The sequence below is a fragment of the Aptenodytes forsteri genome, unplaced genomic scaffold, assembly GCF_000699145.1.
Source record: "Aptenodytes forsteri isolate BGI_AS27 unplaced genomic scaffold, ASM69914v1 Scaffold311, whole genome shotgun sequence".
Classification (NCBI taxonomy): domain Eukaryota; kingdom Metazoa; phylum Chordata; class Aves; order Sphenisciformes; family Spheniscidae; genus Aptenodytes; species Aptenodytes forsteri.
The window spans coordinates 64,815-82,158 of NW_008795860.1; the positions used below are offsets into that span (position 1 = coordinate 64,815).

At 43.4% G+C, this 17,344-nt stretch overlaps 2 protein-coding genes across 3 annotated transcripts in view; both read left to right on the forward strand.

Moving 5' to 3' along the window:
- LOC103902879 (myosin heavy chain, skeletal muscle, adult) overlaps window positions 1-17,344 on the forward strand; it is a 220,772-nt gene that overhangs the window by 60,224 nt on the left and 143,204 nt on the right. The gene's annotated exons all lie outside the window — the stretch shown is intronic.
- LOC103902884 (myosin heavy chain, skeletal muscle, adult-like) lies at window positions 5,195-7,453 on the forward strand. Its single transcript, XM_019473316.1, has 5 exons — window positions 5,195-5,329; window positions 5,537-5,792; window positions 6,696-6,938; window positions 7,022-7,198; window positions 7,285-7,453. The coding sequence occupies exons 1-5, from the start codon at window positions 5,232-5,234 to the stop codon at window positions 7,432-7,434; spliced, it is 924 nt and encodes a 307-aa protein (XP_019328861.1). The 5' UTR covers window positions 5,195-5,231; the 3' UTR covers window positions 7,435-7,453.

Consider the following 17,344-nt stretch of genomic DNA (forward strand, 5'->3'; position numbering starts at 1 on the left):
CCTGGCTATACTCCCTCCCAGCTTCTTGTGCACCTCCTCGCTGGCCGAGTATGGGAAGCTGAAAAAGTCCTTGACTTAGTATAAACACTGCTTAGCAACAACTAAAACATCAGTGTGTTATCACATTATTCTCATGCTAAATCCAAAACACAGCACTGTGTCAGCTACTAGGAAGAAAATTAACTCTATCCCAGCTGAAACCAGGACAACATCCAAACATTCAGTTTTGGTTGTTCAAAATACCTGAATATGTAGCTTATTTTATCTGTGAGGTTTCAACAGCTTCATGGCAGCAGCTCTGTACTGATCTATTTCCAAGAGCCAAAACACTGCAAAGCTCCCAATAACAGTATTCTTTCATGACAGCATTCTTTCATAAGAGCTAGTTATTTTCCATTATAGAGCCTGTAAGTTTCTCTTAAGCTCTGATAGATTCATTTCTGCCTAGCAGTACAGCTGCAACTGGAGATTTTTATTTTCTTTTTTAATATTTGCAATATAAAAGATGGAACTTCAAAAATTCCAGTTGATAGTCATCCTCTCATGTGCACCAATTGAAGCAATAAGAGAGCAGTCAAGTTCGTTACAGGACATGGCATTCAGTAACTAGGAGGACCTTGACCAAAGAACACTTTTATTAAGACATATCTGTACACTGTGAGCTGTTTAGACCAAGAGTTTTTGTGAAGATGACATTTTTAATTTTATTTTTCAAATTTTCTGGCACAAATAATGTAAATTTCCATCAGTCACTGAGCCTTTGAAAGTAGACTGGGTAAGTATCCATGTTTAACCCTGCTCTTTGGATTTGAAAAGAGACAGCAGTATTGTCTTACTGATACCACAGTCTTTATTTGTGATTTTATACTCTACTGAGATAAGACCAGCCACCTTTGTGTTAGAAGGCCAATTTGACATCTGTGTTTATTTTGCCTTCTTCCAGCCCATGGGCATCTTCTCCATCCTGGAAGAGGAGTGCATGTTCCCCAAGGCAACTGACACCTCTTTCAAGAACAAGCTCTATGACCAACATCTGGGCAAGTCCAACAACTTCCAGAAGCCCAATCCTGGCAAAGGCAAGGCTGAGGCCCACTTCTCCCTGGTGCACTATGCTGGTACAGTGGACTACAACATCTCTGGCTGGCTTGAGAAGAACAAAGACCCCCCCTGAATGACTGTCATTGGGTTATACCAAAAATCGTCTGTGAAGACACTGGCCTCACTCTTCGCCTCTTATGGTGGAGAAGCAGGTCAGTTCTATAAATCTTTAGATTCATCCATGCACAATGTACAGGGAGAATCACAAATTAAAATTTTAAAATATATATTTTTTTGATTATGTAGAAGGTGGTGGTGGCAAGAAGGGTGGCAAGAAGAAGGGTTCTTCTTTCCAGACTGTCTCAGCTCTTTTCCGCGTAAGTATTTGTTATCTCTGCTGATCTGGAAATGGAAAATAAACTCCCTTGAAATCTGAATAGTTCCTGGTTCTAGTTTGGTAAGCTGTAGTCATAGTTTTTTAGAGTTCTTGACCCATGTTCTTATAGCAAGGAAATCCATCATGCCATTTAACCTCTGTTGCAGTGGATGCAGAGCTTATCCCCTTATCTCCTACTTTACAATGATGTTGTCAGCTACCATAATAAAATTGTCTTATATAGCCTAGCAGCCTTCCTTCCCTCTCTTCCAGATTTCAAAGTGGAATACAGTCTTGTAATAAGATTGTTTTGCCTTTCTGATTAAATGACTTCTTCACTCTTCCCATGTCAGCTGCATACTCTAGGAGTTGGTCTGGTGTGTGTGAAATATCCCCATATCTTGAGCTCTAGACTGCTGACAAGTCAGAGGCTTAACAGTTCTTTCTCAAGCCTCAGCCTTCCTGCCTGGCTTTTCCGTATGCTTCTCCCAGGTGAAGCTGTTGTTCTTCTCTGCAGGTATTCAGGACCATATACTCATCCTTCACCTTAGGGGTCCCTTCTTCAAATGGCCTATTTCTTCCTGAGTTGCTTTTGTTCTGTTCTTGGTCTCCTTGTCCAACCTCCCCTGGAGTAGAAGATGGGCATGTGTGCCTGGACTCCAGGAGCAGTCACTGGTACAGGTGTAGACCTCTCATGGGTGAAGGACATTTGTAAATGTCTCTTTAGTTGTCCTCCTGTTCTTATTTCTCCTCCTGTTCTTCCTGGTGAACTCACGTTTTACATCACACACTTGAAAAACTGTGAGTTTTCCAAGATAAACTTGATAGCTTCTGCCACATTGGTTTTTATTCTGTTTTGGTGTCCACTATCATTGCCAAAAGTGGTTTTTCAAAAATACGACTTACATCTCAAAAATACCTCTTTTGATATGGGTTAAAAAAATTGGGAATCTGCCCTCTCAGTTGTGATTTGAGGCAGGGGGAATGTTACTGATAGCTGTTCAGTTTACAAGGCTTTGGACCACAGCTGGAATCTGTTGTCCAGTTCTCCATTACTGTCATCTTTGTACCTACCTCTGAATCACATATAAAAAAATAATCTTTCACACTTGGCTCCACAGGGAACACAGACAATAGGCTTTTTAAATAAATACCAATATTCACTCAAATTAACTCATTATTTAGAAGTGAATTTGTGAAAGTTATTAAATATAGTGACATTTCAGATAAAATTATGTCATTAGCACTCTCTATAAGCTTTCCAGAGCAAAATCACAAAATTTTTTACATTTTATTTTACCACAGTATTCATAAAACTGAAGAGAATACTATATTCATATGGGTCCAGCAAATCTGATAGCATTATAGTGGTTTTACTGTAAAGGTGAATGTGCAGAACAAACATTTACTAATATAAAATTTTGTTCATAATTCTTCAGGAGAACTTGAACAAGCTGATGACCAATCTGCGCAGCACTCACCCACATTTTGTGAGATGCATCATCCCCAATGAAACAAAAACACCTGGTAAAAGCCTCAAGTATATAGAGATTTTCCTGTGATACTGAAGATCTCTATGTTGCAATCCACAATATTCACTTGTGCTCTGAATTGTTAGGTGTCATGGAGCATGAACTGGTGCTGCACCAGCTTCGGTGCAACGGCGTGTTGGAAGGGATCAGAATTTGCAGGAAAGGATTCCCCAGCAGAGTTCTCTATGCTGACTTTAAACAGAGGTCAGGTTTCTCCAGAATACTGTTTTATTATAGCTAAGTTTACATGTATACAACCTTAACCCAGTGGGACAATTTAGGGCTATGTTATGACATTGATATATCTTTTGTAGAGATGGGATGAGTACTCTTTGTTGTCTTTACTCAGCACCATATGTCTCACCTGTAATTTTGATAGCATTACCTGACTCATTGAAAGCAAACAGGACATACTGGTATCCTCCCTAGAAAGGTCCTGACATTGTCTGTTGCAAGAACAGCTGGAATTTGTATAAGCAATTATCAGGGAGCACCAATGGCCAACTGCTCCCTAAGAGAAGGAGAACTGGAAGCTGAAGGTGACCCCAGGGCAGACCCTCACCAACAACACCCAACAGGGTGCAGTCCAAGAGGGTCTGAAAACAGCGGCCAGAGCTGGGAGCTGGTAAGGGGTCCATCGACAATCCGAGACAAGGCAAGCATTGAATCAGATCCAGAGGCCATCCAGGTAGTCCCGTCAGGAGCAGCAGGAGATGGGGCTAGAGACAGCACTGGAAACAAAGCTACAATATCCATACAAGATCTCCATTGAGGAGACAACTACCTACAGTATAGGCCCAAGATCCATCAAGAACGCAAGGCCAGAGACTGGGCTGGAGAACAGCTGTGATGTAACTCTTGCAAGAAATGAGATCCCAGGCCTAAGTTGAAATGGAGCCCATGGGCCCATGGCAGAGGCCCTAGGTGAGCCTGGGCAGGGCCGTTAAGACCAATTGGTGTCTTCAGGGTGCTGAGAGCAATATGGTTACTTAGAGACAGCTTAGATGGTGTGCCAGGTTTCCTTCCAGTCCCAGCTAGTTCAAATGCCAAGCTAATGCAGCTTTTTTGTAACCTCTATATGTTAGTTATTTAAATAATGCATTCATTATAATATTTAACACAGTATTCCCATTTTTTTGACAATTATTTTACTGTCAATGATACTGTAATATCATCTACTCCACATAGAATTATAATGGGTAAGTTGTAGCAAAAGTTTCTCACATTGCTCAGAAAATGTATCTCTATCTAATAAAGAAATGTCTCAAAAAATCAGTCAAGGTTCAGCTAAGATATTGTCCTGCCATGTTGGGAAGCCAGCAAGCTTGGATTAAAAAAGAATGTTGGCTTGGGTAATAAGAATATTCTTACATTCTGTTTTTTCCTACAGATACAGGGTGTTGAATGCAAGTGCTGTCCCAGAGGGACAGTTTATGGATAGCAAGAAAGCTTCTGAGAAACTCCTTGGATCCATTGCCATTGATCACACCCAATATAAATTTGGTCATACAAAGGTACAAGTACAACTTCGTTAAAATATAAAGATGTGTTACAGAAATATTAAGATAGTTATGAATAAAATATGAATAGAAATGTACATGCATAAAAACACTAGAAAAAACAGTTCAAGGACTAAAGCAACAGCATGAATAAATAGCCAAGGACATGTTTGCTAGCAGTAAAAGTGGTAGCATTTGTAACTGGTAGCAGGAAGATGTAGCTTGCACCAAGACAACAGGGTAGTCCCATCATCAGACAGTCTGTGCTCTGTTAACTAGGAGGATGGCAACAGAAAGACTTTATCCAAAAGATACAGAAAATGAGGACACAAAAGAAAATGGACAGCAGCCTTCACTGAGTTTTGTGAAATATGAAGCAATATTCTGAGGTGAAATAACATTCTGCAAAGTTATTGATTCCTAAAAGGATAAAAAAGCCTCTCCAGTTACCAGTTTGTGACTGCCAGTCAGGATAAACCTAGAGGGTATAGTGAGGAACTGGGAGCTGAAATTCATTGTCTTCTATATATCAGACAAGTCATACCATTCAGGCTGCCTGGACACATACACACTGGTGTGAAAGTGTGAGTGGTTACAGTCAATTTAGAGAACTAAATAAAATAAAAATATCAGCTTCCCCTTCCATAAAGTCTCAACGACTTTGGTAACAGTAATTCCTATGGAAATTTAATCTGTTTGTGTTTTGATGACCTAAGAGTGATGTCTTATGTCATCCCCTTTCTCAAGGTGTTCTTCAAAGCTGGGCTGATAGGTCTCCTGGAGGAGATGAGGGATGAGAAACTGGCACAGCTCATGACTCGCACACAAGCCAGGTGCAGGGGCTTCCTGATGAGAATGGAGTACCAGCGAATGGTGGAGAGGAGGTAGACATTCTTCTTAAAGTTCTTCTCATTGCCCATTGTTTCTGCAGGCACCACACTGACAATTCTTCCTATGTGTCCTGAGCAACTTGCTCCAGGTGACTGTGCTTGAGCAGCAGGAGTTGGACAAGATGTCCTCCAGAGGTCTCTGAGTCTCAAACACCCTGTGATTCTGTGAGTTAGTCATTCTGTGTTTGATTTGCATTTCAGGGAGGCCATCTTCTGTATCCAGTACAACGTTCGTGCATTCATGAACGTCAAGCACTGGCCCTGGATGAAGTTGTTCTTCAAGATCAAGCCCTTGCTCAGGAGTGCAGAATCTGAGAAGGAGATGGCCAACATGAAGGAAGAGTTTGAGAAAACCAAGGAAGAGCTTGCAAAGTCTGAGGCAAAGAGGAAGGAGCTGGAGGAGAAAATGGTTTCTTTGCTGCAGGAGAAAAATGACTTGCAACTCCAAGTGCAGGCTGTGAGTACCATCAGTGCATTTCATACTTCTTGGTTAGTAGAAAATGAAAATCAAACATGCCTTCCGAAGAACAGAATCAAATAGGACAGATTAATCTGTGCAGCAACCATGATGAAATTCAAATTTATAAATAAGGACCATACATAAGACTATCCTATATGTGGCTCTGGCAGGTGATTTGGATTGGAGAGACTTCAATCTTTCATCCCCACAGACTCAATGTAAAGAAGAAAATGTCTTCAATAAAAGTATATGTGTGTATATAAAATATATAAAAAATAGAAACATGTATATGACATAGATATATATAAAACATGTAAACACATGTGTGAATATATATGTATATTTTATATATACACATAAAGTGTATATATATAAAATGTATATATATAAAGTTTACAAAACTTTATGTATATACATGCACAGTGCGAAGTATATACCTATAAATTACAGGTGACCATATGGTCACATGCTAAATGTTGTCTGAAGTATTCTAATAGGAACGAGAATAAACAGAGGTGTGAAAGAATTGCCACCATTTCAGCGGCTTCAATGTATGATGAAAAGCATGGGAGACATCTTTATCTTGAGAATACACTCGTGGTTGAGGAGGTTCAATTTTTCTGAAAGAGCATTTCCTTTAGGAGTCAGGATGCTGGGTTCCAAATCCTTACCTGTATTATTAATATGCTACGTAGCAATGATCACTGAGGCAAAGGTCAGAAGCAAAACCTAGAGAATATGTGTGACTGTATAGAGCTTCGCTGTGAAATATCACCCCACTGAAGACTATGAAACTGATTATGTCATATGTAATATTCTAAGCAACAAAATTGAATGAGTGAAAAAATCACAAGATGTAACCAGTAATAAGAAAACCTTCAAGAATTCTTTCTATTGTAGGAAGCAGATAGCTTGGCTGATGCTGAGGAAAGATGTGACCAGCTCATCAAAACCAAAATCCAGCTGGAAGCCAAAGTTAAGGAGATAACTGAAAGAGCAGAAGATGAGGAGGAGATAAATGCTGAGCTGGCAGCCAAGAAGAGGAAATTGGAGGATGAATGTTCAGATTTGAAGAAAGATATTGACGATCTTGAGTTAACACTGGCCAAGGTTGAGAAGGAAAAACATGCCACCGAAAACAAGGTATACAACAGATATGGTGACTCACATTCAAGGAAAAGAGATCCATTTCAAATTCTTGTAACAAGATTGTTTTCTTCTTCAAGGTGAAAAACCTCACAGAGGAGATGGCAGCCCTGGACGAGACCATTGCCAAGCTGACAAAAGAGAAGAAAGCCCTCCAAGAGGCCCATCAGCAGACACTGGATGACCTGCAGGCAGAAGAGGACAAAGTCAATACTCTGACCAAAGCTAAGAGCAAGCTGGAGCAGCAAGTGGACGATGTAAGCACACGTGTAGCTAAATGAACAAGAAAACTTTGTAGAGGAAAGCGTAGCCAGCAGAGCACTGATGGTCTTGCTCTTTTTAGCTGGAAGGGTCCCTGGAGCAAGAGAAGAAACTGCGCATGGACCTTGAGAGAGCTAAGAGGAAACTGGAAGGAGACCTGAAGCTGGCCCATGACAGCATAATGGATTTGGAAAATGATAAGCAGCAGCTGGATGAGAAACTGAAGAAGTAAGTGTGGCTGTGGGGCCCCTGAGTGCTGGGCTGGGGCACTTGTCTTTTTTCTTTGAGCTCTAACCCGTTGAAATCAGCCAGATCCAGAGCAAAATCGAGGATGAGCAACTTCTGGGCATACAGTTACAGAAGAAGATCAAGGAGCTGCAGGCAAGTCTCTCTTCCTTCTCTTCTGCCCTTCAGAAATACAGCAGGTAGGAGGAGGGCCCGGGTGTGAAGGGTCCGTAATGTTCCCCAGGCCCGTATTGAGGAACTGGAGGAGGAAATTGAGGCAGAGAGGACCTCTCGGGCAAAAGCAGAGAAGCATCGGGCTGACCTCTCCAGGGAGCTAGAGGAGATCAGTGAGCGCCTGGAGGAAGCAGGAGGGGCTACCGCAGCTCAGATTGAGATGAACAAGAAGCGTGAGGCAGAATTTCAGAAGATGCGTCGTGACCTCGAAGAGGCCACGCTGCAGCACGAAGCCACGGCTGCCGCCCTGCGGAAGAAGCACGCGGACAGCACAGCTGAGCTTGGGGAGCAGATCGACAACCTGCAACGAGTGAAGCAGAAGCTGGAGAAGGAGAAGAGCGAGCTGAAGATGGAGATTGACGACTTGACCAGTAACATGGAGTCTGTCTCCAAAGCCAAGGTACTGAAAAATATACGGAAAACAACTTGAAAATAAATAATGTTGAAAGATATCCTTTTAAAACATGGTCAGGTTACAACATAACTCTCTGTCTCTGTATGGAACTGTATTTCTAACCTAACGCCAATGAGCAGTATATAGCTTGCACATTTGTTCACACTTTTCTGGTGAGAATCCTGCTGTTCAGAATGAGGAGGCGTCCAGACACGAATCTTCCTTCGTTCTCTGTGATCTCCACAGGCAAATCTGGAGAAGATGTGCCGCACTCTGGAAGACCAGCTGAGTGAGATTAAGACAAAGGAAGAAGAGCATCAGCGCATGATCAATGACCTCAGTGCTCAAAGAGCTCGTCTGCAGACAGAGTCAGGTGAGAGAGAGCCTCCTCTGTGCTGTGGAATGGGAGAGCATCCTAAAACAGTTTGTTTGGGTCACGAATGACAATGAATAGATTTCCTTTCTGTGTGCTTTCCTAGGTGAATATTCGCGCCAGGTGGAGGAGAAAGATGCTCTGATTTCTCAGCTGTCTAGGGGCAAGCAGGCTTTCACCCAGCAGATTGAGGAACTCAAGAGGCACTTAGAAGAAGAGATAAAGGTGATGACTTTTCCTACAGCTGGCCACTGAAAACACTCTTAACTTCACACTGCCTAGTGGGGACAGGGTCTGCTTAGCACAAGCCATACTGGGAGAAGATTTTCATTCCTGTGGGGAGTGCGATTAGCGGATTTTGTCCTCCAGGCTTACAGTTGTCCTTCATTGCAAACACCTACACCCTCCCAGCGGTCATGTTTGCAGTGTTAAATTAATTCATTGGAAGAGATTTCCCAGGATATTACCATTCCTCTCCCAATCCCACTCTCTACCCAGGCCAAGAATGCGCTGGCCCACGACTTGCAGTCTGCTCGCCACGACTGTGACTTGCTCCGGGAACAATATGAGGAGGAGCAGGAAGCCAAGGGGGAGCTGCAGCGCGCCCTGTCCAAGGCCAACAGCGAAGTGGCCCAGTGGAGAACCAAATACGAGACGGACGCTATTCAGCGCACGGAGGAGCTGGAGGAGGCAAAGGCAAAGTAAAGGTGGGGAAAGCTGGCAGAGGCTAATAATGGAAATTTGAAGAGATCATTGAGATACTGAAAGGCAAAAGCGTAGTAGTAGGTTGGAGAGGAGTGAAATGCAAACATGTACTATAAGGGATGTGGTTTTGAAAAGCCCCAGTAGGCCATATGGCAAAGAATGCAAGAGAAAGGCAATGTATAGTGTGTGCAGAGGGAAGAGGGATGCTTAGACCCTGGGGAAAGGAAAAGGGAAAAAAATGACTGCCTGGGACAGGCTCTGTACTGGGTGCATGGGGACCAAATACTGCAAAGTGCCTCAGCACTGTGGTGAAAAGGCCAACACAATCTCCATTTTGGTCCCCAGTTATGAGCTGTGCTTATCTCCTCCCAGGTAGAAGCTGGCACAGCTCCTGCAGGATGCAGAGAAACATGTTGAAGCGGTGAATGCCAAATGTGCCTCCCTGGAAAAGACAAAGCAGAGGCTGCAGAATGAAGTGGAGGACCTGATGATTGACGTGGAGCGGTCAAATGCTGCCTGCGCAGCTCTGGATAAGAAGCAGAAGAACTTTGACAAGGTCTTTTGGGCTCCAGGCCTGGGGTTCCCGAGCAGAGCATCCCCTCCTGATTGCCACATCCCTACTGAGGTCCTGTTTCTCTTCAGATCCTGGCAGAATGGAAGCAGAAGTATGAGGAAACGCAGGCTGAGCTGGAAGCCTCCCAGAAGGAGTCTCGCTCTCTCAGCACGGAGCTGTTTAAGATGAAGAATGCCTATGAGGAGTCCTTGGACCACCTGGAAACGCTGAAGCGTGAGAACAAGAACCTGCAGCGTAAGTCCCTGGCCCTCTGCTCCTGGCAGGGCTTTCTCACAAGCTTGTCTACTGAGCATTCTACATGGGTCTGTGCCTGCAGGTCTCAAAGATGGCTGTCACCTTGGTGTGGCAGGGCCCTTCCCATTCGGCTCTGTGCCTGACCATGCCATTGGTCTTTGTTCCCACAGAGGAGATTTCCGACCTCACGGAGCAGATTGCCGAGGGAGGAAAGGCGATTCACGAGCTGGAGAAAGTCAAGAAGCAGATTGAGCAGGAGAAATCTGAAATCCAGGCTGCTCTGGAGGAAGCTGAGGTACATGCCCATAATCACTGGTGTCTGCACTAAAAATATGAGCAATGGGGAAATATGGCTACAAACTGCTTGGTTCCCCTCTGTTCTGTCTTGGGAGCGCAGCCAGCTGAGATTTCCTGAAAAATTCTGTAATTACCTAGAAAGCAAGCAGCAGCTTTATCGATGTTACAAATGTTTGTGTCCACTTGTCCAGGCCTCCCTGGAACATGAAGAGGGGAAGATCCTGCGCCTCCAGCTTGAGCTCAACCAGGTGAAGTCTGAGGTTGACAGGAAGATAGCAGAGAAAGATGAGGAGATCGACCAGATGAAGAGAAACCACCTCAGAATTGTGGAGTCCATGCAGAGCACCCTGGACGCTGAGATCAGGAGCAGGAATGAAGCCCTGCGGCTGAAGAAGAAGATGGAGGGAGACCTGAATGAAATGGAGATCCAGCTGAGCCATGCCAACCGCGTGGCTGCGGAGGCACAAAAGAACCTGAGAAACACACAGGCAGTGCTCAAGGTTTGTTTAGCAAAGATACATATAGAACAATGTCTTACCTTACGTTTTCAAAACTCAAGAGTGCTGTGCCACCTTGTAATTTCTCTTGTGTCTCTTCTACAGGATACCCAGCTACACTTGGACGATGCTCTCAGGACACAGGAGGACCTGAAGGAGCAGGTGGCCATGGTGGAGCGCAGAGCAAACCTGTTGCAGGCTGAAGTTGAGGAGCTACGGGCAGCCCTGGAGCAGACGGAGCGGTCGAGGAAAGTGGCTGAGCAGGAGCTTCTGGATGCCACTGAACGTGTGCAGCTCCTCCATACCCAGGTAAGGGCATTGTGTGGAAACCAGTCACGTAGTCCCAATGTGGAAAACTGATGTTTCAGAGATCAGGTTGTGAGAATGGTCTAGAATAGCTTCTCTACTGCTATCTACAAGGGAAGGCATATTCACAACCCATCACCTGAGCCCACCACTCACATTTTGTAAACAACCATTTATAAAAGAATTCCAGATTTTGAATTGCAAGCTTGAAGCATAAAAACTTGGCTTAGACTGCAGGTTTGGTATTGCAGGCTTTATAATAAAAATCTTGCAATCTCTCTTTGCACAGAACACCAGCTTGATCAACACCAAGAAGAAGCTGGAAACAGACATTGCCCAAATCCAGGGTGAAATGGAGGATACGATCCAGGAAGCCCGCAATGCTGAAGAGAAGGCCAAGAAGGCCATCACGGATGTGAGTCGGGGGCTCCTTTCACTGCTGATGGTGGATGTATTCTCCCCCAAACTCTCTCCAGCCCCAAAATGGCTTTGTCCCTTTGCTCTCATCAGGCAGCCATGATGGCAGAAGAGCTGAAGAAGGAGCAGGACACCAGCGCCCACCTGGAGAGGATGAAGAAGTTGGCTTTGAAGGGAGGCAAGAAACAAATCCAGAAGCTGGAGGCCAGAGTGCGTAGGGCTGGTATTTGTGCATGAGTGAACATGTCACGTTAAGCAGCCAGCAGGGAAGCTCCAAAGATGGGCTTCTCATTGCAGGTGCGGGAGCTGGAGGGGGAGGTTGATGCTGAGCAGAAGCGCAGCGCTGAAGCCGTGAAGGGTGTGCGCAAGTACGAGAGGAGGGTGAAGGAGCTGACCTACCAGGTAAGGCAGGAGGCCTCCTTGGGCTGACAGACCCTCTTTGCAGGAAGTAAAGATTTTTGCGCGTGATTGCCAAGGGGAATTGCTAACTGACACGGTGGGGAAACCAATTCACTCTCTTTTCTGTTTGCTAACTGCTTTAGTCTGAGGAGGACCGGAAGAATATTCTCAGGCTGCAGGATCTGGTGGACAAGCTGCAAGTGAAGGTGAAATCCTACAAGAGACAAGCTGAGGAGGCTGTAAGTATCACTCTGACTGGTGGTAAAGACACTTTCAAAGGGGGTAACTTGGGCATTGAGGATTTTGAGCATTTATGAGGGTTTTTTTCTTTTTATCATGATATGTTTCAGGTTTGATAAAGTGTCCTCAGGACTGATTAGGAATTCACAGAGTAATAAGCAAATAGTTATATCTGAAAATATGAGGACTATATCAGATTATAAATTAACTTATTTTCAAATCTAAATAACCCTCAATTCTCCTTCACATTAACATATCAATTAAGTAATTTCTTATAAGATATCTGACTAATATAATATTTCTAAATTGGTTTGGGTTTTGGTTTTTTTTTTAAAAAAAAGATGATGGTTTTATTTGGTATTTCTGTCCCCTGCTAATAGAAATGGTTTTTTGATAAGCATGCTAGACTTATGAAGTTACACGTAATATGGAAAGGTACCTCCGAGAAAAAGTAGACTGAATTCTTAGAAGGCTGCTGTGCTTCTATTTATACCATTTCTAGGGAATGTGAGTGACCAGGGTGTTCAAACAGCGATTTAGCATTTCATGCTGCATTTAATGCAGATGAGAGGCCCAGAGGTGCTGCTCAAGATTGTTGGTGCCTCCTAGAAGTGGTCCAGAAATGGTGGCAACATGCTATAGATCAGTTTCCAGCACCAGGTGGAGCAATTATCCCAGCACTTACGAGTTCTCAGTCAAAACAGAGCTCATGAGGAAAAATGCATTCATCTCGCTGGAGTGCACAGTTTTTCTTCCTAAGGATTGGGCTGATACATTCTGGTCCAGGTGATAAACTGCCAAGCGAAGGAGTGCAGGAGGAGGTGAGCAGGATGTGTTGTTTCTGGAATGCCAAACAAGAGATCAACAGTTCCTCAGAGAGACTCTGAAGGTGCAATAGCTCAAACCCCGCATTACATAGAAGGACAGATTACCTGAAGTTACACTTGATGGAGACTTCCAAGAAGTTGGAAGCTTTTGACATCTGTCATCAGGAGAAGGCACATTCACCACCTACAGATGTACACTTATAGACTAGATACAGGGTCTGGTGACAAGTGAGATAAGCTTCTTCAGAGGAGGCATTCCACAAAATGGCAGTGAAAGTGGTCGGACACTCCTTTCTAAATAGGGTGGAGGAACTCATCTGCCAACCAGATCTGCTTTCTCAGGAAGTTTGCTACTTGCCAAGGGCTCTAATCCAGGATGTCGTGGAGGGACTAATAAATCTTGGCTAGTCATCAGATCATTAACCATTGTTTCTCCTAGGCATGTAGGTCCTGCTTTGAGAAGGAAGCAGGACTAGGTAAGCTGCTGAGATCCCTTTCATTGTGAGTTAATCATTGTTTCTGATACTCAGTGATATTGCCCAGAGATTACAGAGCTACAGTGAAGGGCATGGGAGCTCAAATGTTGTCCTCTCTGATTCTGCTGATCAAGACGACTGTTTGGGTATGAAAAGATGCATTCTTCAGGTCAACAGCTGGTTACGTGGCTGATGTTACAAGCAGGGCTTTGGCTTTTATTCCTTTTGTGAGGAACAAGAACTTCTGGGGAATGGTGGATTTATCTGAACAAATACGGTAAGAGCATATTTGCCAGCATGCAAGCCAGGGCTTTAAACTAGGTTTATTGGGGGATGGTAGCAAAATTCCCCAAATAAAAAGACAAATGGATGCAGGGAGGAAGTATCTGGGGGACAACATGACAGGGAATGTTCTCACACCTCCCCTGAGAAAGCAGCATGACAGGAAAACCATCTCACATGGTAGACAAAGTCATACAGCATGGGGAACATGCAGGAGGAATTAGACATCTGTGTACAGTCACTGCAGAGCTAAGACCTCCCTGAGATCACAGACACAGTGTGCTAGCTCTTATGACTGGAGTGCTGTGTTTTTAAGGACCACTTCTACAGAGCACAGGAATGTGCAGGAAGTCAAGCAGTTTTGGCAGGAAGCTATATATTCTGAACAGAGAATTCCTGACTAAGCTCAAATACAAGAAGAAAGTATATGGAAAGTGGAAGCAGGGATGAGCGTCTTGTGAGGAGTATAAGGACATTGCCTGAACATACAAGGATGGAGCCAGGAAAGCCGAACTGTAGAGGAAGATTGAGCTAGGAACCACTTAAGCAAACTGGACATACACGAGTCCAATAGACTAGATGGATGCATCTGACTGTGCTAGGGAAGCTGGCCGATGCCACTGCAATTTCTCTATTAACTTTGAAAGGTTATGGCAAATGGTGAAAGTCTCTGATGACTGGAAAAGCACTCATCTTAAAGAAGGGCAAGATGGAGGATTTAGGAAGCCACAGCAAATCAGCCTTACTTCAGGCACTGGGAAGATCATGTTCCAGATCCTTCTGGAAGTAATGTCAAGTCACATGAAGGAGAAGGAGGTGATTGGAAACTGCCAGCATGGATTTATCAAGGAGAGTTCTTTTTGATGTTTTCAGTGGTCAAATGTGGTGTTGTTGAAAAGGAAACAAACTTGTCTCAGAGGTGCATGTTCAAAGGATGAATGCCCAAAGGGCACATGTTGCATCAGCAAAATTCTGACTGACATTAGGATAAATATTTTCACCATGAAAGTGCTTAGGTGCTGAAACAGGAGCCCATTCATTCTTGTGGATGCTCAAAACTCAACAAGTGCCTGAGCAACCAGATCTAACATTGGTGCTAGCCCTGTGTGAGTGGGAGACTGAACTGGAACGTGGCCTAAGGTTCCTGCCAACCTGGAAGTTCAAAGTCCCAGTCCTTGGATTGGATAAAAGTTGTTCATGATTGTCCGAGTATTTCGTTCAGAGGTAACATGCGCTTGTTCTAGAAATACATGCCAATCAACAAAAGGTAGATGGTCATTGAAGGCAGGCAGGCAGAAAGAAGGAAAAGGGGGGTTTAATAACTGCTTGGATTAGGAAGTCAATGATGTTTACCCTTGTCTCTTTTCTTTGAGACAGACACTTTCTGTCTGTATACATTCACAGGTATTTATTTTCTGTAAATGTCTTGCCAGAACTCAACAGGCCTAAAGCATCAAACAGAATGTTACTTCTACAGGTCATCAAATCTGGGTCATCAGAAGCAGGATTGCAAATTCAGCACAATCATATTTGAAGATATTTAGGTGACCAGCAATGGTTTCTTTTTAGTTCAGTTCTGAAATCCAGACATGTATGGATGCACTGAATTCCTGATCTGACAAGTTCTTCTAAGATACAACATAGCATGGCCTCAATCTCCTTACTGCTATATGCATTGGTTAAAAAATACAGTTTTAGTATTATTCTGTAGATAAAAAAGAGTTCCATCAAGCTTTTAGTGAATTTTCTAGATAAGAAACCAGAAAGACAGAGAAGATCTGAATTAAGAGTCTAGATAAGAGCTGGAAAGTGGGAACAGAGGCTATGGACCTTCCCCTTCCTTCAGGAATTCCAAGGCTACAGGCTTTCGGTTTTCACAGCTCCCTCTCCTCCCACAGGAGGAGCAGTCCAGTGTCAATCTCATCAAGTTCCGCAAGATCCATCATGACCTGGAGGAAGCTGAGGAGCGGGCTGACATTGCAGAGTCACAGGTCAACAAGCTCCGAGTGAAGAGCCGGGAGATTTACAGGAAAAATGAAGGAGAAGAATGAGGATCTGGAAAGTTGTAAAGTGACTAGGGAATGCACAGAATGTGAAACTCCCTCACTTTTTTCTGAAATTGTAGTTTGTTCCTTTAGAAATTTGTAGAAAATAAAGATTGTAGAGATCTTGGCATAGTAAGCTTTTCAAATGACCTCTTTTTTCTTCTGCAATCTCATTAATCTTTTCTAAATCCTTAATTTTCTCTGTTGTTTATTGTATACCTGCATTATGATGCATCCTTATATATAATAATGAAAAATTATTAAATATATATATGTTTATATATATTCCATTATATACACATGTTTTTATATATATATTCCATATGCTGCAATACATGACTGACAATGGAAAGTAGTGTTAATGAAGGATCAAGTGGGGGAATTATTGTTTGACACTGAGTGATTGTGAAAATGCCTTAGCCTAAGCAGGTTTTCTGTAGTATGGTTTTTATGCTGTCCTCAATTTCTCCATTTCTTTCAGGGCCATATCAAGTAATGTTATACTGAGATCTTTTACTGTTAGTAATTTTAACATTTCAGGGAGAAAACTGTTTCTGGGATGAAGGTTTCAATTTTGTTGGAGATTTCCTCAGTGGGAGGAACGTGGGTTTTTATTAGATTATTTTTATTTCATTATATTTATATAAAACTAAGCAGTGCAGATTAACGAAGTTTCCTGTGCTGGTACTTAACATATTACACTGTGACATATCCAGCCATTCTTGATGCTCCTCCTAATCTGTCACATCCTTTCTGAGATGAAATCACCAAACCTGCCTTTAGTAGTCATGATGTGAACAGGCCATGGATGTAAACTGCAGGAAACTAATGGCCTGTGCTATGTGCTGTATGAAGGCACAAGTAAGATGAACTGCCAGCCATAGCTTGGGGCACAACTACCTAAAACCTTTTCATAATGAGCCACCACAAAACCCCGAAAGGCTTCTAAACTAAAAAGTCAGGCTTAGCAGCATATCACCTGGTTGCTCATACATTATTAAACAGAAAAACAGACTAGAGAAGACATAGAAACAAACAAAAGCTTACCAACAACTGGCCATCTGCCCAGAGAGTCCTTGCAGGCAGGTCCTTGCATCCAAATTGGCTTTAGTTAATTCTTATGTCTCTTTTCAGAACCGCAAGGTCCACCCAGTCCCACCAGGGTCCAGGAGGTTGCTCTTTCCTGCACTCCTGCATCAGGCTAGCTGCTGTTCCTCACTATTGCAGTATCTGGTGAGCTGCAGGCTTCTGGCACCATGCTGTGCCTCCATCACCTACTACACCCTGACCAGGCATGGTACTGCTTGAGAACAGGAGCATCTCACTCCTCCAAGCCTGTTGCTATGCTTAAAGAAACATAACATATATGCTAAGAACAACTGAATAAAACATGAAAGGCAAAAGCCCAGCTAGAACGCAATCTGGCCGCTGTCGTTAAAGACAACAAAAAAAGTTTTTACAAATATATTAATGACAAGAAGAGAGCCAAGGAGAATCTCCATCCTTTATTGGATGCAAGGGGGAACATTGTCACCGAGGATGAGGAAAAGGCTGAGGTACTCAATGCCTTCTTTGCCTCAGTCTTTAACAGGCAGACCAGTTATCCTCAGGGTACTC

What these genes read in the sequence shown, in the direction of transcription:
- LOC103902884 (XM_019473316.1), top strand. Translation starts at nt 5,232, where the DNA reads ATGAGGGATGAGAAACTGGCACAGCTCATGACTCGCACACAAGCCAGG. An exon ending in TGCAACTCCAAGTGCAGGCT is followed by an intron (nt 5,793 to 6,695) that starts GTGAGTACCATC and finishes TTTCTATTGTAG; the next exon opens with GAAGCAGATAGCTTGGCTGA. An exon ending in TGGAGCAGCAAGTGGACGAT is followed by an intron (nt 7,199 to 7,284) that starts GTAAGCACACGT and finishes TGCTCTTTTTAG; the next exon opens with CTGGAAGGGTCCCTGGAGCA.